Raw genomic sequence first — 22,043 nt, forward strand, 5'->3', positions numbered from 1 at the left:
ATTTGATTTGTTGTAACATAACACATTAATTTCTATAGATACTGTCCTGTTGATGAAATGCTAGTGAAAAACATGTTACTTGGTACTCAAAAGTACACACAGCCAGTAAATAACCTTTACAGCTAAACACTAAGGTCAGTCACGTGACCTTCTAAATATACATTGCCTGGTAGTAAAAAAAGGGGGCAAGTGTTTACAGCTATTTAGGGCAAGTTATTCAACATTACAAAAATGCTTTGCTATTTTAGCTTGTTATAAAAAATTGCAGGGAATTACCGACACCAATCAAGCTAATAGTTCAACACAGCGGCGTTGGTCGCTGGTGTGGATGGGTGGGGGGGGGGGGGGAGGCTACAACCCCTTCATGCCACTGATAACCTTTTTAAACCTCGTCCTACCTCAAAGAAAAGTTATCAAGTTATGGCAACACCACTGGCATGGAAGTGAGTATAAATATGGTGGCTTTAGCCTTTGTAGAGTACACTCTCATAAGCATTTGTAACAAGGCGTATATATGCTTTCATGTTTTGTGTTTCAGATATTTTATGTAACATATATATATATATATTTATATATATATATATATACTTATATATATATATATATATATATATATATATATATATATATATATATATATATATATATATATATATATATATATATATATATATATATATATATATATATATATATTGTTTTGTTTAAGCGTTAGTATAAACATTTCCATAGGGACCAAGAATGAAGTATCTCCTGTTTATGACTGTTTCTCTGTTTGCGGCCCATGTCGCCGCTCACGAAGGATGCCTTCACGAAGGAGTGGTGAGATTATCTTTTCGCACTTGTATCTCTTATTAAAAACTACGTCAATTTATACCCATTCCTCTACAATAAGTTAAAGATAATTTAGATAAATTAAAAAAAAATACATTGCCTATCGTCATTGAAGTCATTTAGAAGTCCTACATTAATAATAAAATATGTTCTCCCTCCCCACCTCTATGTAATCCTAGAAATTTTTCAAACTGTAATTGACAAGTTTTTGCTAATGTTTTTGCTAAACAGCAATTTAGTTTTATTTTAAACGAGCAACTTCACATTTCTATTGCTATTATTAAATATAACACATGAACAAGTTTTACTTTAATATATGAGTTGTTTTTTTGTTTTTGATATAAATTTTAGTAGTTAATTATATAACAAATATACTATGTGTAAAATAATTACCCAGTACCATTTGGATTTATAAAACAATGTGAAGTTCATGTTATAAAATAGAGCAACGACAACTGTGGAAATTAAAAGGCCTATAATCTCTCCCTCTGCCCGTTCTCCCCCCCCCTCTCTCTCCGTCTCCCCCTCTCTCCGTCTCACCCGTCTCTCTCCGTCTCCCCCTCTCTCCCCTCTCTCCCCTCTCCCCGACTCCCCCCTCTCTCCGTGTCTCTCCGTCTCCCCCTCTCTCCGTGTCTCTCCGTCTCCCCCTCTCTCCCTGTCTCTCCGTCTCCCCTTCTCTCCCTGTCTCTCCGTCTCCCCCTCTCTCCCTGTCTCTCCCTGTGTCCCCGTGTCCCCTCTCTCCCTGTGTCAACCCTCTCTCCCCCTCTCTCACTGTCTCTCCGTCTCCCTCTCTCTCCCTATTTCTCCCTGTGTCCCCGTCTCCCCTCTCTCTCCCTGTGTCCCCCCTCTCTCCCCCTCTCTACCTGTCTCTCCCTGTCTCTCCCTGTCTCTCCGTCTCCACCTCTCTCCCTGTCTCTCCGTCTCCCCCTCTCTCCTTGTCTCTCCCTGTTTCTCCCTGTCTCTCTGTCTCCCCCTCTCTCCCCCTCTCTCCCTGTCTCTCCCTGTCTCTCCGTCTCCCCTCTCTCTCCCTGTGTCCCCGTCTCCCCTCTCTCCCCTGTCTCTTCGTCTCTCCCTCTCCCCCTCTCTCCCTGTCTATCCGTCCCCCCTATCTCCCTGTGTCCCCCCTCTCTCTCTGTCTCTCCCTCTCAGGAATACAACCTAGGCGACAGATTCTCCATAGACTGTAACCAATGCATGTGCCGACCTAGGCGACAGATTCTCCATAGACTGTAACCAATGCATGTGCCGACTACCTGGTATTGCGTGTACCCGCAAGGAATGTCCAGGGAATCCACAGGGCTGTTACCACGACGGGAAGGTATGTATCTTTTTATTTGTCTATAATACCATATATATATATATATATATATATATATATATATATATATATAATTATTAGTGGATGGAGGAGGGGTTGGGGAGGGGGAAGGTGTGGTTGTCGAAAAATGACATAAAACAATGACATTTCGTTCAAACTGTTGTTAAATATATTGACCTGCTTATGTCAAAATCGTGGTTAATTCCAGATGAAATATTTTTAGGATTTCTCACTCTGTTTAATATTACCTTGCATCTGGCCATTTTTTGACCTGTTGAGAGATTTCTTGTCAATTCTGTCTTAATTGTGGCACAATAGAGCAGGTAAACTATTGCAACGAGCTGACCCGCGACGTAAAATACGCTGCTATTTAGTTGTTTTATTAACACGTTTTTTTATTAACACGTTTTTCTTAACTCAGCTTCGCGTTTGTTTGTTTGGTTGTTTGGTTGTTTGGATGTTTGTTGTTAAAATTGACATCGAAAATTAGCCCACTTCTGATTGCTCTAGAGACCTGAAATTTGGCATGCATGCTACTTTCGCCTAACAATTTCAGATGCAATCATAAAAACTAGCAATTAGTGACCGTAATTAGCTTAATTTAATTACGCCCCAAGGACCATAAAATTGAGGACATGATTTCTAAAGATACCGACAAGACTTGAGGCCTATTGACACAGTTACTTCGGCCCCAATCGATGTGAGCGCGCTGGCCGTGATCGTATAGTGGTTAGTACTTCGCGTTGCGGCCGCGACAACCCAGGTTCGAATCGTGGTCGCTCAAGATTTTTAGTCCGTGTATTTATAAACACTTTTTTAAAAACCACGTTTTTCATGTGTAGCAACGGACTAAAAAGGAGAAAATAAAATACTTAAAATTTAAAAAAAAAAAAACCACGTTTTTTATGTGTAGCAACGGACTAAAAAGGAGAACGGACACGGTAACACATTGTTAACGGTGACACGGTTGGTACGCTGGGCATGCTAAAATACACATAAACACGTTTTTCCTTAACTCAGCTTCGCGTTTATTTGTTTGTTTATGGGAGATTTGATCACGTGATTCGTGAGTAGATCTCGACGCCAGCAACGTAAATTACACCCTTTCTCTGTTTAAAGCGTATCGGTCGCTCAAGATTTTTTTAGTCCGTGTATTTAAAAACACTTAGTCAAGTCATACTTAATCAAGTGATTAGATAAAGTAGAAAATAAACTATATAAAAAACTTTTTAAAAACCACGTTTTTCATGTGTAGCAACGGACTAAAAAGGAGAAAATAAAATACTTAAAAAAAACTTTTTAAAAAACCACGTTTTTCTTGTGGACTAAAAAGTAGAAAATAACTATTTACATACATTTGATGACAAAAAACGTGGGTCGGGCAGATGGGTCGGGAAATTTGATGGTGAACGTACCCACGTTTTTTGTCATCAAATGTATGTAAATAGTTATTTTCTACTTTTTAGTCCACAAGAAAAACGTGGTTTTTTAAAAAGTTTTTTTTAAGTATTTTATTTTTTATTTATCATTAATTTATAATTTGTGTATAGCTGCGACAGAAAATGTTTTGCTTTAAAACACTATCAATAGCTAGTGGAGGACGATTATCCTCACATTCACCTTCCAATTCCCCCCCCCCCCCCTCGCGCAAGCAGCCGTCCGTGGCGACAGTTTACAGACAACAATGAAAAGATCAAGCAGAACATGTTTTTACCTCCCTTTTGTTTCAAAACTAAATTATCTGCCCCTAATAGCAGTCACCAATTCGACCCGGCTCTATGATTGTAAACAGCTCATCAGACTGGTGGTGGTGGTAGCAATATGGTCTGCGAGAGCGAGGGAGGGGGGAGGGTCGGCGTGCTTACGTGGTGGTGTCTTGCATGCTCACTCCATGAAGAGAATTATATATATATATATATATATATATATATATATATATATATATATATATATATATATATATATATATATATATATATATATATATATAATATTAAATTAAGAATTGAAATACAATAGCAACGTTGGATTATTTTGTTTCTGCAATTTCCATACAATATCAAAATATATTTAAAAACAAATTAAAACAATTTGATTGATCAACCAGATTCTAAAAACAAAATGCCAATTGACCAGACATCTAAGCCACACAGCTATAGCTGATCATTAAAGTGAAGCCAGTGTATTCTTCTATTACCTCATGTCGTGTATTCTAATGAATTTAGACTAATTTGGGAAATATGAATATCCAATTCAACATTTTTAATATCTTGGGTTTAAAACAGTAGCAGACACTAAACAAACTTTTAGTGGAAGATACGTATCTGAGTAATCTCTTATCTAGATATACCACATTCTGTTTTAATTATAAAAAATACAAGGCATACTGCCTAGATTCGCTTAGGTTTGAAAAAAAAAGAGAAATTGAATGATTAATTGATAGGTGATTGGCTGTTATGTTAAATGCTTAGGGCCTGAATTTATACAGTTGAGTAATTTCGTATCATTCAAACTTTGATGGAATATTCGCATAGTTATTACTCGCAAGGTTATTAGAACTGCAAGGGCTTTTTAAATAGTATATCACAAATTATTATATTAAATTACTTTTGTAATTAATGTTTACAATTTCAGTACAATACAAAACGTAATTTATAACAAAATTTCTATTTAAAAGAATGCTATAATATATGATTTTTGTTTTTTCTTATAAATAGTATATAAAATATTTAAAAATTATTACATTAAAAAGCAACCTCCCCTGTTCATAGACCAAATGACAGTCTTACATTACTAATTTCACAAACAATTGTTGATATAGGGAAAATACGCCGTATGTACAAATCAAACGTTTCTAAGGGTTTTATAATAATAATGTTTTTTGTTACCCTTCAGGGTCGGTCTAGGACATCACAAAATATTAGGGGATCGTTCGTCAATTTATTTATATATATCTCGTATAATGAGAATTTTACTCGCGGTCATGTTTTAGCCCTCGTCGAGGGCTTTGAGTCAAACCGACAGTTTTCCCTAAAGATCAAGCCATTTACCTAGGAGCATGCAAAAAATTAGCTAGATATACTGAGTTTAAGTACCCAAAAATCCGCGTTGAAATGACCCTCTGTTTTTCCCATAAAATACAAAGATTATATAGGGAAATACGGCTGGTCAGTTCTGACCCATTTCCAGATTTTTCCCGGACATGGCGAGTTTTTTGTGACACCCTTAAGCGATCTCCTACCACCTCATAAGATATCAAGGGGGGTCGATCGGCAAAAGGTTTTTTTCGTAATATAGCCCATATAAGGCTCAGGTCAGTCGAGGTCAGTTTTGACCCCCTTTCCGTGGACGTTTCGGCCAACCGTCACTGGCCCTCGTGTTCTATCGCCCCAAGGCATCATCGTGCCAAATTTGACGCGCCTGCGGCGCCGGGAAGTGCCCTATCGGGCACCCAACCACTTTGCTTTACATGTATAGATCCTTTCTGTTGTGAGGTAATGTGTATGAAAGGTGTATACGTGGGACGTATCACTGCGTGTGTATGTATTCAGTAGCGAGACGCGAGGTCGGGAGTGTTGACGTGTATTGTGTACGGAGTGAACGAGGGTAGAAGGTAAGCGACTGGTCGAGTTGGTTGTATTGTGAGCGAGAGAAAACAGGTGTGTAGGATTGAATGCGGAGGAAAGTTGAAGGTTGAGGTGAAATTAGACAGGTTGATGTGGAACTGGAAAGGTGATTGTGGAAAATAAAAGAGACGACTGTTATACCTAACATTATTGTGTTGTTAGTGTATTCTATGAGATTTCTGAAGCCCTCACACTTTCACCCTTTTTTGATAGTTCTATCGGCTCGGAGATTTGATGCCTTCACCTGATTGCAACAGCTGTTTCTGTGACGGCAGAGCTCGGGACTGTGGTAGGAGGGTGTGTCCAAGAGATGACGTAAGTAAAATGTTTTCGTCATTTGGTCATGCCTTAAAATTTTAAACAGTTTCATTACCTTAAGTTTACATTAAAACTATCTCCCATGACATGTGTTTATTAGCTCAAGTTTAAATAAAATTATCTCCCATGACGTTTCTTCATTACCTCAAGTTTATATTAGGATGATTTCCCATGTAATGTATTCGCACTGCTAGTCGTTTTCATATTTCTCTTCATTATGAACAGGAAAACTAGACAGGACACGATGTCGCTTAGCTCCTCTTTACCTCGTGTCTCGGATAACAAGCGCTGCTACTGAACAGAAAAAAAATGTAAAATAATTCAATTACATCACGTGTCTAAATAGAATTGTTTTATTTGGAAAATATTTGTTATTTCGATTTCTGTCAAACATTGATATTTTTAAAATAAAATTTCCATTGTAAGTAATAAACAATATATATATATATATATATATATATATATATATATATATATATATATATATATATATATATATATATATATATATATTTATATATATATATATATATATATATATATATATATATAGGCCTATATATAATTATATATATATACTTTTTGTGTAAAATATAAGACCTAATGTGCTCAATCAGATTACCTGTATACCTTAAGTAGTTAGGTATTGTCTTAGTGGGGATAGGGTATCATGGTCACCGATTAAGGTTTAGTGCTTTTAGCGGCTGCCACTGTGAGACAACACAAAAACTCTACATATACCCGTGATCTTACATTACGACGACTATGAATGTAGTTGAGGTATAGAATGTGACGTATACCCCTAAATAAAGGAAACACTAGGATGCACCTGCCAAAGTTACACTAAAATATTACAACCTATAACAAATACTTGCATAGACCTTGTAAGCAAAACACATCAGGCCAACAATCACATTGTAACAAGCCAGTATCAAAATAGATTTACATGACTAGATATATATCAGAAGGACTCTTAAAGTGTATATATAGTAAATAAATGAAGAAAGTAAAATGGCATAAAGCTTAATTAAAACAATGATTAGGGGGAGCAACTCTATTAGTTTCGTTCACTGTTCCCCACTCTCAGCTGTGAAGCCAAAAGTTCACACTGTTGCGACCCATGGCCAGAAATAAAAAAAACACTCGCGAGAAATTGGTTGCTGTTATGCTGATCTATCGTTCCATGTTTCCTAAATTTTCCATGTCCCAAAGTTGGCCCAAGGCGATGTGACAAAAAGTTGGTTGCTGTTATGCTGATCTATCGTTCCATGTTTCCTAAATTTTCCATGTCCCAAAGTTGGCCCAAGGCGATGTGACAAAAAATTGGTTGCTGTTATGCTGATCTATCGTTCCATGTTTCCTAAATTTTCCATGTCCCAAAGTTGGCCCAAGGCGATGTGACAAAAAATTGGTTGCTGTTATGCTGATCTATCGTTCCATGTTTCCTAAATTTTCCATGTCCCAAAGTTGGCCCAAGGCGATGTGACAAAAAGTTGGTTGCTGTTATGCTGATCTATCGTTCCATGTTTCCTAAATTTTCCATGTCCCAAAGTTGGCCCAAGGCGATGTGACAAAAAATTGGTTGCTGTTATGCTGATCTATCGTTCCATGTTTCCTAAATTTTCCATGTCCCAAAGTTGGCCCAAGGCGATGTGACAAAAAGTTGGTTGCTGTTATGCTGATCTATCGTTCCATGTTTCCTAAATTTTCCATGTCCCAAAGTTGGCCCAAGGCGATGTGACAAAAAATTGGTTGCTGTTATGCTGATCTATCGTTCCATGTTTCCTAAATTTTCCATGTCCCAAAGTTGGCCCAAGGCGATGTGACAAAAAGTTGGTTGCTGTTATGCTGATCTATCGTTCCATGTTTCCTAAATTTTCCATGTCCCAAAGTTGGCCCAAGGCGATGTGACAAAAAATTGGTTGCTGTTATGCTGATCTATCGTTCCATGTTTCCTAAATTTTCCATGTCCCAAAGTTGGCCCAAGGCGATGTGACAAAAAGTTGGTTGCTGTTATGCTGATCTATCGTTCCATGTTTCCTAAATTTTCCATGTCCCAAAGTTGGCCCAAGGCGATGTGACAAAAAATTGGTTGCTGTTATGCTGATCTATCGTTCCATGTTTCCTAAATTTTCCATGTCCCAAAGTTGGCCCAAGGCGATGTGACTAAGCTGGGTTAGAACAATCAATTTTTATACTTTATATCCCTTTAGGGATCAAGAAATATATGAAAAAGAAGTGATGTAGATATTCAATTTTAAATAAGAATTATAAATTGTGTGCACTAATCTTATAATTGAGCTAATGTGTTAATACTTTCAAACAACATAAGGTGTTAGGTAATCAATAATTCAAATTCATCATTTTGATAGATTATACATAGACTATAAATGACTAACTATATACATATGTAGTTAAATGAAAGTACAGCACTTAATAGTGTTTTATAAAATTCATTTTATTTCTGCTTGGTCAATTTAACTACTTTGTATAAGTTATATCCTTTGACTGTAATTGTTTCTTTATGATTAATAGAAGGGAGATAAATCCTTGCATAATTCTACGTTTATATAAAACTAGCCTTCGGTACCCGTTTCACGTGAATTATAGACCTATATATTTTTAATGTTATAATATTTGGAAATAACAAGTTATAAAATAGTTATTGATCAAAATGCAACAATACACGTTGATATATTATTGACAAAATAAAGAAATAACTAAAATAGCAAAAAATCCGGCACATTTTAATAAACAAAGGCTACCAATATCCTAATCCTAAATCCAGCACATTTAAATAAACAAAGGCTACCAATATCCTAATCCTAAATCCAGCACATTTTAATAAACAAAGGCTACCAATATCCTAATCCTAAATCCAGCACATTTAAATAAACAAAAAAGCTACCAATATCCTAATATTTTATAAAATAGTTATTATGTTGTTTTTTTTTTTTTAAAGTAATTTGTATTAGTTTGACCGATAATTTTTTTTTTTAAATTTCATAGCGTATGTCTTGATAAGTAGATCTATATATCTAGATCAAATCTGACTGAAATAGTTACTTTCTTTATATTCTAAAATCGGAAGATTAACATATAAAAACAAATTGAAAAATAAATCAATTTGAGTTTTTGTTTCTAGAACCTGTACCCAGGGGCGGAACTACCATACCGCCAGACCCCGCAATGCGGGGGGGCCCAGGACGTTTAGGGGCCCTGTTCCGACCAAAAAACAATGAATTTTTTTTACAGGAATTATGTTTTTCATGCGTTTTGAAAGAGGTTTTGTAAAAAAAAAAAACAGCAGGTCTACTATAGCAGAGATTGTTGCGTAGAAAAATATTTTAAAATCTACAAGAGCTATAGTTTGAAAGGTAGGTAAACATTCACACTACTTCCATGACTTACTGCCCTTCTTTAAAATAGGGATGCCCACGAAGCTTATTTAAATAGTTTTGTACTATGTATATAAAAAAGCAATTGATTCTCTGAATTGTTACTTAAATAAAACGTACTATACAATAGTATAGCTATAAAAATCAATGTTTTCAAAATTGATATTATAAAAGCCAAAAATGAAAAAAATAAACATAACGCGAGAAACCATTCACGAATCAAGCTTACGTCTTTATATATTTTTGACCAGCATGTGTATGTTATATCTGTATCTCAAGATGAGTTTGGACTAAATTTTTCTGGTTTGTTCTCTCAGAATGGTTATCGATTGCAATGAAGTAGACTAAATTACTCAGGATATAGATTGTATGTATATATATATATATATATATATATATATATATATATATATATACATATATACATATATACATACATACATATATATATATATATATATATATATATATATATATATATATATATATATATATATATATATATATATATATATATATATAAGGGGCCCTAATTTTTTCTTTGCGGGGGAGCCTTTTTTTTTCTAGTTCCGCCACTGCCTGTACCACCCGCATGGTATCAAGTACACTATCATCTCAGCTATTTAGGCACCTTATAATTGATGAAGAATAAAAAGCGTATTAAAGAAATTTAACTAATAGGCCTATTCTTTCAAAAAAATTATCTCAAATTAGCCAATTCCATAGCTAAACAAACAAAAATGTCTATAAAATAATAAAATTTATTATTGGAATATAATTTAGAGTCTAAATCTAGAATCTAGATCTAGATCTAGAATCTAATTTAGATTTTAGGGTCAACGTCTAGTTTTTGCGTAGATCTAGATCTAGTCTAGATCTAGATCTAGTCTAGATCTAGAATCTCTAGATCTAGACTCCAAATAGATAAAGTAAATTTTATACGTTTAGGCCGAGAAAATTGTATTGTATAGATCACGGGTTCCCAAACTTGGGGTCGCGACCTTGGGGTCGCGAAGGGCTTTCTTTGGGGTCGCCAACTGGTATACTAAACCCTAGTAATGTGAAACAAAACATAAAATATTTAGAAGTTTGAAATTCTGCTTTACTAACATCACTGGAAATGGAATAAAGAAGAAGCAATGCGTACTGTATACATTTTTTCTCAGTCATGAGTTAATGAAATCTTCAAAACTAGAACGACATTTGAGACATTCGGAACACACCAAAAAAGATATAGAGTTCTTTTTTCGGCATGAAGCTTGTTGCAAACGTCAGAGACTTGATCGAACAGGAAGTTTTCACCAAGGAAACACAGTTTTAGTACAATTATTAAATGAAGTCGCGATACAGAATGCCAAGCAAAAAAAAAAAAAAATCAACAGAAAAAAGTCTCATTAAACGCTGCATGTTAAAGATGGTGAAGTTAACTTTTGGGGATTCTAGTGCAGTAAACATTCAACAAATATCTCTCCCTAATAATACTATTCAGCGGTTTATAGCAGACATGTCCGTAGATGTTAAAAATACGAATTTCTAATGAAATCAAGCTTTTACCATTGTTTGCTTTTCAAGTTGATGAATCAACAGTCGTGAGTTCGTTTTAGCAGTTGCTGGTCTTTGTCTATATTCATTCAGATGATAGCAAAGAAGAGTTTCTATTTTGTGAAGATAGCATGGAGAAAATAAATACGTTTTTTGAAACTCGATGTATAAAATATGTTGAAACGGCTGTGAAATTGTTCTTAGAAGCGTGGTTGGAGAGAGTATCATACCTAGCAGATTTTTTCGAACATCAACATAAGCTTAACCTGAATCTTCAAGGAAAATGAATGAATATTATCACTTTCCATGATAATCTCGGGTCATTTTTATTAAAGCCGCAAAATCGCCGAAGAAAATAAATCTTGGAAATATTGCCATGTTTGAGAAACTCTGCACTGTGGCATAAATTAATTATCTCATTAGATAAGTGTATTTTTCAAATTTTGACTAACTCCTAAACGATTAATATATACCACGTGTAGGCTGGAATCTATAACATTTAGTAAACTTTTATTTTTCAAAAACTAAAAATCATTACATAAACACGCATTATTGACATTTTACAATTCTAACTCTAGACATTCCAGCTTAAAAGAGGGGAAGGGGTGGGGGGAAGGGGACCATGTCGTAAAAGTAGACTAGTAGACTTAGGAACAATACTGGAGTTGAAGGAATTAGTACAAACTTTCGCGACGAAGGAGGCAAGTAAAATTAGATTTTGATTTTGCAGTCTACTTGTAACCTTTATGCAATTGATAATAAATTAACAGTTCAATTAAAACTAAGTGTTTTCTTATACACATGTTTTTGTAATTAATGTGTGTGAAAGAGGATGTTTTAATAAGTTTTGCCTAGGGCGCTAAATAACCTGGCCCCGGCACTACATAAGGCACATCTAATCACAATCTTTCTAGCCCGCAATATGCGGTAATAGTAATTATGCGAACAATAACTATGCCTGTTTGAGTCTTCAACTTATTAAGACTGGCATAATAATGACACACGATACAACACTAATGACATGCAAAAATATACTGCAGACATTATCTCACAATAAAACAAATACTGCATAATAAAGGTATACCAATAGCTGTTAGCAACCGACAACACACATTGTCATAACATACACACAATAAATGATTGGCGTTAGCTTCATTAAGAATATTCTCCCTAATATCTTTCACAATATAACGAGCATCTTAACCTTGTACTGCCGTCCTGTAGTGTCAGAAACTACCCAAATCCCAGAGGTCACAAGACATGGGACAAGTGGTAACCATCGCTCCCAAGAGCACAGCGTTACATTACAAACTCCGATCAATAGGAACAGCGACCCAATAAGATTCGGATTACACTTATTCCAAAAGTTTCGAGTTCGAAGCCCGGGAAGACGAGGCTGGTTAGCTGAGGACGGCAACCCATGTACAAGAGAAAAATGTATTTAAAAATGCTGCCTTTTAGTTTTTTTTAATGAAAAAATGCTATGGAAGCAATTCCAGAAAAAAAATTCTAAGGTCATAATGCGTATAACGAAGAAGAATATTGAGTGTAAAATAGCAAATAGCAAATAGCCGATTTCAAACTTGTGTTTCAATGTATTTCATGTCCTAAACAGCTTCTTAATGAGTACAGGTGGAATAATTTACAGCGATTATGATGCAATAGATGCACAAATAATCTATTCCTGCAAATTTCTGCCTCGATTTGGAAGTAACAAGCAATAAAAGAGGTTTTACGTCCAGATTACTTCAAGCAAAATTAACCATCTTATACTAATAATACACCAGTATACTTTTCGTAAAAGGTTTCGGGGATTAAGCCCCAATCCGCCCAATAAATCTTACTAGTAATGGAGCATAATACGTAATTTTTAGGAACCACCATCATTACAAAAAATACTAGTGAAGAACATGCCACCTCGTCTAGTTTGATGTAAATAATTACCTTGTAAATTAATGTTACCTTTACTTAATGAGCATCACGATCTGTCACCATCTGGGACTAGATAATTACTTAATTGGAAAATACGAATTGGGCATAATTAGTTGTAATTAAACATACGAGACCAAACTATCCTCTTGTATCTGACATTTTAACACAAGCCTCGTTTATTTAGTCTGGTGCGAAAATTGCTTAGCCTGGTGCGAAAATTGCTAAAAATTAACGATGCCAATGTAACAGGTTGGAGTGTGTATAAAACTTGGGGTTTTCACCTTGGTCGAACACATCTACATCAGATTTCGCAACAGGGTGCATATATATATAATATATATATATATATATATATATATATATATATATATATATATATATATATATATATATATATATATATATATATATATATATATATGTATATATATATATATATTAGTCTCTAAAACTATTTTTAAATTGTTTACATTTTTAAAAATCTCATTTTTTATATATTACTAATACAATTCCGTGACAGAGCAAGAATGACGTGCCTGCTGTTTATTACTTTGGCCCTGTATGTTGCCTATGCCGCTGGCCAGACATGCATTCATGAAGGAGTGGTAAGCATTTTTTAAAGTTTCTATAAAAGAGGCATCAGCGCAAGCCAAATATTGTTTTCATTTATTCACATCAGGTTCGTTAGTATTACTTGATGCAAATCAATATCTGCCACTTATAACAAAGTTTTGTCAAACAAAACTTAAATAGTGTAAGTTAATAAATTAAATAAATTAAATTATTTGATATATGCATATGCGACTTTTTTTTAAACAAAATTATTTTTTCAGCATATATATATATATATATAATCAATTGAATAGTTAAAATAACATTTCGAGTAATTTGGTTTTATTAAATACTTGTGACTCCCGAAAATACGAAACTGTTATTAGAAGTTTATCTTGTTTAAAATAATGAATATTAAGATGACTAAATACAGTACTAACCCTGTGAGTTGTGGCTGAATACATTTTATTTCCCATGTCAGGAATACAACCAAGGTGACAGGGTGCCAGTAGACAGCTGTAACACCTGTATCTGCAGTGGACCTGGGATTATGTGCACCTTAATGGCATGTCCAGAACATCAGCCTGGCTGCTACTTGGATGGGACGGTATGTACATAGCCCTCATTCTAATAGCCCGGTTTGTACATAGCCAGGTATATAGATAACCCTCATTCTCATAGCCCAGTATATACATAACAATCATTCTCATAGCCTGTCTCTCATGTGAAAGTCCGTAAATGTCCCTAGGTGGGGGGAGGGGCTCAGCGTTTTAATATGGCGTGTGAGAAGAGACATGACTCAGTATTTTGAAATATACTTTATAGGGCCTTTAAATAATTATTTTAAAAAATGATCACTAGTGAAGGGAACAGATGCAACTTTTATATGGATACACATTCTCTTCAAAACTGTCTTCGAGGCAGACTTAAAAGATGCGGCCTTCTTTAATCTATGGTTGGCAAAAGTATATAATGATTCTGAATCATGTTTTCCCGTTCGTGCCCAAGATACACGAAGCGGATGAAATAAAATTAATCTGTTTCAAAGACCTCGGTATATTATAGTGTTGTCGGCACTATGCCCAGACGCCTTTTAGTTCCCTAACGTGAGTTAGGTATCCATCAGAGCTGGACTTGAACGCGGATTGGAACTCGAGGCTTTCGTGTTAGCAATCGAACTTCAACCGCTAGGCCGCACCGTCCCTATATAACAATTAAACATCATATTTTATGATTTACATGTTCTAAATCAGGGGTCTCCAAACTACGGCCCGCGGGCCGGATGCGGCCCGCGAGGTCCTCTCATCCGGCCCGCTAAGATCATTTTGTCCACGGAAAAAAAGGATTGTTGGGGGTGGCTGAGGAACTATGCCCAGAAAATTTAAAACAATTGCCCGCCATGTTACAGAAATTGGTGAAAACTGTGTAACTCAAATCGCGAAAAATGCAAGAAAGTTTCGCCATGCTTCAATTGCAATGGATGAGTCGCTGGACAGCTGTTCCGCCTCTCAACTGCTTGTGTTCATTAGAGGTGTGGAAGAATACATGAACATAACACAAGAGCTGGCTTCCCTACAAAACATGTATTACACTGTTACCGGAGAGGATATTCAATTAGTAAAAAAAAAACATTTGCTGATTATAACTTGGACTAAACTACCCTTAGTTACCTGGCAATTCATGGATGAAAGAACATGTGGCATAAAGAAAGGCTTGGTTGGACAAGCAAATGAGAAAAACATTCTACACATTAAATTTGTATATATTTCTATTAGTTCATTGGAGGTTGGGGGTAGACGTTCTTCGGGGAAAGTGTGGGCGGGGGGGGGGGGGGGGTCCCCCAAAGTGATGCCTGAAAGAAACTGGCCCCCGAACTGATATTTGATAGTTAATGCGGCCCTCGGGCTGAAAAGTTTGGAGACCCCTGTTCTAAATTATAAAACCACCCCCCCCCCCACTTGTGTTTGACAGTTCTACCAAACGGGAGATTCTATGCCTTCACCTGATTGTAACAGATGTTTCTGTGCTGGCACAGTTCGTGCGTGTACTAGGATGGCGTGTCCAGAAAATGTTGTGAGTCAAAGCTCTAAACGTTGTTCAGCGTTAGCCCTTTGTCTGTAATCAGTAGTCTGCGGGTAGTTATCTGTTGGTTATGGGCAGTAATCATTTGGTTATGGGCAATAGATTATGAGCAGTAATCTGTAGATTATGGGCAGTAATCTGTATATTATGGGCTGTAATCTGTAGATTATAGGCTATAATCTGTAGATTATGGGCAGTAATCTGTAGGTTATGGGCTATAATCTGTAGATTATGGGCTGTAATCTGTAGATTATGGGCAGTAATCTGTAGATTATGGGCAGTTATCTGTAGATTATGGGCAGTAATCTGTAGGTTATGGGCAGTAATCTGTAGGTTATGGGCAGTAATCTGTAGATTATGGTCAGTAATCTGTAGGTTATGGGTAGTAATCTGTAGATTATGGTCAGTAATCTGTAGGTTATGGGTAGTAATCTGTAGATTATGGGCAGTAATCTGTAGATTATGGGCAGTTATCTGTAGATTATGGGCTGTAATCTGTAGATTATAAGCAGTTATCTGTAGATTGTGGGCAGTAATCTGTAGATTATAAGCAGTTATCTGTAGATTGTGGGCAGTAATCTGTAGATTATGGGCAGTAATCTGTAGATTATGGGCTGTAATCTGTAGATTATAAGCAGTTATCTGTAGATTATGAGCTGTAATCTGTAGGTTATGGGCAGTAATCTGTAGATTATGGTCAGTAATCTGTAGGTTATGGACAGTAATCTGTAGGTTATGGGCAGTAATCTGTAGATTATGGTCAGTAATCTGTAGGTTATGGGCAGTAATCTGTAGATTATGGTCAGTAATCTGTAGGTTATGGGTAGTAATCTGTAGATTATGGGCAGTAATCTGTAGATTATGGGCAGTAATCTGTAGATTATGGGCAGTAATTCATAGGTTATATGTAAATAATGGACAGTAATCAGTAGTCTGTGCATTATGTTCCGTTCAAATGTTTTAGCTGACAATTTAATCAGATTTTTTTTCTTACTTTAATGTAATGTTGTTATAGTGTTCGAAAGAAAGATGAAAGTATATCATCTAGTGTGCTCCATGTATAATGAAGCTGACATCACATTTTCCGTAGATGCTAACATGTACGTGTTTATGAACAGGTCATCTAGTCAAGACCTCAAGCCTACGTGGATCCTGTTCAAGATTTCAAGAAGTTTTTCTAACGCTGTTACTGGACAGATAATTAAAGAAATATATCAATGACAAATCTTCAATATTAAACTTTGAATTCCTGAAATCGTATTTTAGTTGCTGTTTCTTGATTTAGTTTTATTCACTGAATGTTGTTTTCTATTAAAGGGTTAAATTACGATTCACATGTAAGCCTATATAGTTGTTTTTTGCCTCCAAATTTTGTACTACGATCACTTAATATATTTGTTTGTGGCTACAAACATCTTGGAAATGAATCAGACCGTTTGCATGGTTCTCAAAAATCTTAATAACACAACTTTTAATAAAACAATCTTCGTCTGTATATACCACTAGTTAATAGTTTAATTGTTTACTGAAATCCCTCACGAAAAACATTCAATGTAATGATTAGATGTGAACTGATTTTCTGTTGTACATTATTACCACAGGTTTTGTCAAAATAAAAAAAAAACGTCACTACAAGTTTGAAAATTGTGATAGATTACCTGTGGGTCGGCAGCTTTAAATTATAATTACTAATATTTATAAAATATCACATAGCCACACACACACACAAAAACGCATTGACAAGTTCTCTTGCTTAAATTTTTTATTCTAACTTCAAGCACACATTATAAAATGAAAAAAAAAATTCAATTCTCGAATCGCTAAAGACATACTCGCGTTTATAAAATTAAAAAAGTACAAAATCGCAGCATTATTATACTGGCGCTAAAAATAAGACTAGAAACTATGTAGTGAAACCTCGACACTTCAACATCTGAAGTGTACAAGCTCAGGCATCATTGCAATATATCTGTGAATTCAAAAATACCATCTTTAATATGTGTATGTATTGTTAAATTTGACATAGTGAATTTTCTAATTTTGTTATTATCTAAACTTAAAGCAAAATATTAATTTGTTTTATTTGGGAAAAAAACAATAGTTTTTATTTAAAAATATAAATTATTTACTTTAATTAATATCAGTTTATCACCAATCTATAAAAATTAAACAATCATAACGATAATTATAAAAAAAAACAACTTTATACAAGATTTAAAAGCAAAAATAAAACAAAGTTATAGTATGTAAATTACGTATAAATATCTCACCTTTGAAACTCAAGTTCTGAAATATGGTTATCTCGGTCAAGGTCAGTCTGATCAAACATAACATCAATGTCAGTCATGTCAACAATTCCTTTTTTATCTTTATCCATGATGTCAAAAAGATTTTTGAGCATAACTTTGGTTTCTGGGTTGGTGTGGTGGGTATCTACCCAGTTGTCAAACTCCATTTTCGTCACTAGACCGTCCTTGTCCAGATCCTTTTCCTGTATGGTTAAATAGTTAGGTATTAAATAATATTATGTCCATTTATAATCTTTGGTCATCACAAAAATAGTTATTTATTTTCGATAACAATATATAGTGCAAAGCAAACACAGATGTCACTTACAAATAGCTTAAAAACCATCTCAGATTTTGAAACGAGACCGTCAACATTAGTGTCTAGTTTTGTGAAGATGATTGGAGTGATAGATCCCACGCCCATTCCAGTCATAGATCGGACGCCCATTCCAGTGGTAAATGTTGAAATGCAGCCATCGTGTCTTGTTACGTATCTAATAGATTAAAAAAAACCTTTATAATTGTAATTTAAAAGATTAACTATACAATAAGGAAAAAGAAAACTATCGCTTAAACAGGGTTGATATTTAATTAAATAGTGTAAACAACAACTTAAGCAGTGTTGATATTTTATACTAACGTGATGAATTCCTCCTCAGAAATCAGGCCATCTTTGTTGGTGTCAGCCTCAACATGGACGGTTTCAATGTCACTGGTGTCAAGGACTCCATTTTTGTCTTTGTCCATCATGTCAAAAAGATTCTTTAGCATTACTTTTGTATGAGGCTCAAGTCCTTCAACGTCAGCCCAGGTTTCATACTCGCCCCATGTCACAATTCCGTTTCCATCCTGGTCCTTTGTCTGATTAGGAAACATTGGTTATAAATTGTAATGTTAAAAAATGTATAGCTATAAACTAATGATTTCTATGTAACTTTCAAATGGAATTATTCAACGATTTTACTTAGTTTATCTTTGTAAAAACGAATCAAATTCAAACCAAAGAACATTATAAATTATTCGTATTTTAATTTTAATTGTTTTAAGTAACTTAAACTGCTTATTGAAGCAACAAAGACATAATCGCATTATGAATATATTAAAAATTTACAATCAGTGTATTCTCCATCTCGGTTTTTGACACAAATCCATCACCGTTGACGTCCATCTTTAAAAACCATTGCAGAGGCTGCATTTCAACGGTCATTCCGAGTGTCATGGTCGGGAATTGAAACATTTTCTTAACAATGTATCTACGAAAACAAATTTAATATTTGTCAGATAAAACGATTTTTAGATATTTCAATAGGTTAATTTGTACTGCTTTGATAGATATATTATAACTATCGAAAGAAAAAAAGAATGGATTTTCGTTTTATTAATTTACAAAATGTTTGCATATTTAGAAAAAAAGATTTCAACACTTTAAAAAAGAAATAGACAACATACTTTTTATATTCTTCCTCGGTAACAACGCTATCACTGTCAGTGTCAATTTCGTAGAAAATGATGTCAATGTCTTGTTTATCCAAAACTCCATTTCCATCTTTATCCAAGTCATCGAAATGTTTCTCGAGAACAATTTTCGTCATCATTTCTGGTTGTTCTACATCAACCCATTGTTCGTATTCGCCTTTGGTCAATGGTCCACTCATCGTTGTGTCTTTCTCCTGATTTAATGTTAAAAAGTTGTCACATTTATTTTTGTTTAAATCTGTGAATTAGAAACTCGATTTACTTAATATATTTCAAGAGGAAATTACTTACAAAAAACTTAATTTCCATTTCAGGTTTTGAAATTAGCCCGTCGCCATTGATGTCCATTTTTTTAAAGGATTGAGATGCCAGAATGATAACTTTCATTCCCAAGGTCAAGGCAGGGATATGATACAATTGTTTGGAGATGAACCTAATATTGATGTAGATATTTTAGCTTAAGTAATGCAAGTACATGTTTGCAAACTAAATGCACGGAATAGCTAAATCAATTATTTTATTATTTTAAACTTCGCTAAATTTTCTTCTTCATATTAACAGGAATTATATACACTCAATGAGATCAGTTTGCATATCTATAAAAACAAAAACAAATTTACTTTTTATATTCAGTCTCAGAAACCAAGCTATCTTTGTTTTTGTCAATCTCATCAAAGATGACTTCAATATCTACAGTGTCCAAAACACCGTTCTTGTCTTTATCCAAGTCATCAAAGTGGGTCAATAAAACTCTTTTGGTTTGGGGATCAAAGCTGACAACGTCAACCATGCGTTCAATATCAATTTTAGTTATTGGTGTCTTCACGCCCCAAACCGCTCCCTTAAGGAATATGGAGCACAAAATATTTATTTAAAAAAAAACAATAACTAAAACTAATTACTAATATAAACATAATCTTTGAAGTAAAATTTATTTAAAAAACTTTTAAATTTAATATTAATTTTATAAAAATTTCCAGAAAGTATTGCTATTTTCTAATACACTTATTCTGATTGTTTTTAAAAACATTTTAGTCTATAGCTTAATTTCATCGATATGAAATTTTAATTCATAACCAATGACACCCATAGAACTAATGGCTAAATATGCTATCTTCAACTAGTCCCTAGAAATGAAACTACTTACAAACATTTTTTCAACAAGCTCAGGTTTGGAAATGAATCCGTCATTGTTGATGTCCATCTTCTTAAATGACATGATAGTCATGAGTTTGAGTTTCATTCCCAAAGTCAACATTGGAACGTCAGGCATGATCTTAGTACTGTAGCTAAAAATGATGCAAACTGAATATGTATTGCACAATTACATTTATAATATGGTAACTGCCTTTTTCTAAAGTTTATATATTAAGAATATTTTATGAACGATTTCAGTGATTTGAAAAATTAAACAAATAATACCTCAGATATTTATCGCCATAGAGACTTGTGTCAAGACCGGTAAAATCCTTATCAAACAACATCCCATGGTGAGTACTATCTAAACCACCGTATTTGTGTTTGTACGACTGTTCCAGGAGGTTCCTTAGGTACATGTTTGATAAAGGGCTGTAGGATTTTGTATTCTCCCGGCTAAGAACATCATATTTAGTCAGTGGATTCAGCCAGCTGCCATACTTATCCTGGATTTGAAAAAAAAATGGTTGAAGTTTATATTTTACTTAATCTAAATGCGCTATGTATTAATCTTTATGCCTCAATGTGTAACAAGAATTATTGCAAAAAATTCAAACAATGCTTACTCCCCATCCAAATATTGGGCTCTCATATTTTACCACTGGATTCATCATGCTTGCATATTTATTCTGAAAATAAATATTATATTTTCATATACGTTTGTTAATCGTGTGGAACGTGATACTTTTAACTATGTTCTTATTTTGATATTTTGATTTTAAAACAATCAAATATTTAAAAAAAAAATTACCCCCTATTTTTGTAATGATCTTCTATATTTAATTAATTGAGTCAGCAAATTGTTTTATTTTTAAAGGAATAAAATTAATACCACATCAGAGAATAACTTTTTAAAAAGTACCATAAGGCTTTTAAACTGTTCAAGACTTTTGAATATTCGAATAAAATTCACATAGTAATTTTAATCAGCAGTCATGTGATTGAAATAAAAAAGAGAACTACTTACTCCCCATCCATGTACTGATCTATATGAGAGACCACCAGGGTAAATACCCGTCATACCCACATATGGTGGATAGAGTCTATCCACATACCTCCCTACGCAAAGGGCAGGTAGGACGAGAAGAAGAGAAAATGCTGCAAACATTTCTGGGGTAAATCTGTGGAAGAAAAAGCAAAAAAAAAGTAAATTTTTTTTGTAATAGTATAATATATTTAATTTTAAACGAATATAGAGCTTTCATTCTGACTTGGTGTTTCAATAATGATATAAAACATTATCTGAATAAAATAGCACAACCGTTAAATGTTTTTATAACGTTATTATAAAAAATATTTTGCTAATCATAGCATTGTAAACTAAATACCTATTGACCGCTGTGGGTAAGAGTGAATTAGGATCTGAGAACTGCAAGCTTTTATATGTTTGAGTAAAGTGGACCATGTCATTCTGCTAAACCAGCACATGCTATGAACTTTTAACTTCTCAAAACAACATGACCTTGGAAAAATGCTGTTC

The 22,043-nt window shown here is 34.4% G+C and overlaps 1 protein-coding gene and 2 long non-coding RNA genes across 4 annotated transcripts; all 3 read left to right on the plus strand.

Moving 5' to 3' along the window:
• Positions 1-478: 478 nt before the first annotated feature.
• LOC131947704 (uncharacterized) lies at positions 479-2,038 on the plus strand. 2 transcript variants are annotated; one of them, XR_009387911.1, is made up of 3 exons: positions 479-508; positions 733-822; positions 1,984-2,038. It is a non-coding gene; the product is annotated as an uncharacterized LOC131947704 (long non-coding RNA). The 2 variants fall into 2 exon arrangements; XR_009387912.1 differs by having other exon boundaries at positions 481-508; positions 710-822.
• Positions 2,039-2,042: 4 nt separating this feature from the next.
• On the plus strand, positions 2,043-6,452 carry LOC131947703 (uncharacterized). Its single transcript, XR_009387910.1, has 3 exons — positions 2,043-2,152; positions 5,992-6,093; positions 6,322-6,452. It is a non-coding gene; the product is annotated as an uncharacterized LOC131947703 (long non-coding RNA).
• Positions 6,453-13,262: 6,810 nt separating this feature from the next.
• Positions 13,263-16,862, plus strand: LOC131947714 (cysteine-rich motor neuron 1 protein-like). Its single transcript, XM_059308994.1, has 5 exons — positions 13,263-13,286; positions 13,489-13,573; positions 14,002-14,127; positions 15,492-15,593; positions 16,721-16,862. The coding sequence occupies exons 2-5, from the start codon at positions 13,496-13,498 to the stop codon at positions 16,727-16,729; spliced, it is 315 nt and encodes a 104-aa protein (XP_059164977.1). The 5' UTR covers positions 13,263-13,286; positions 13,489-13,495; the 3' UTR covers positions 16,730-16,862.
• Positions 16,863-22,043: the final 5,181 nt, after the last annotated feature.

Source organism: Physella acuta, unplaced genomic scaffold (assembly GCF_028476545.2).
Source record: "Physella acuta isolate Inbredline_101_S28 unplaced genomic scaffold, ASM2847654v3 ptg000604l, whole genome shotgun sequence".
Lineage (NCBI taxonomy): Eukaryota > Metazoa > Mollusca > Gastropoda > Physidae > Physella > Physella acuta.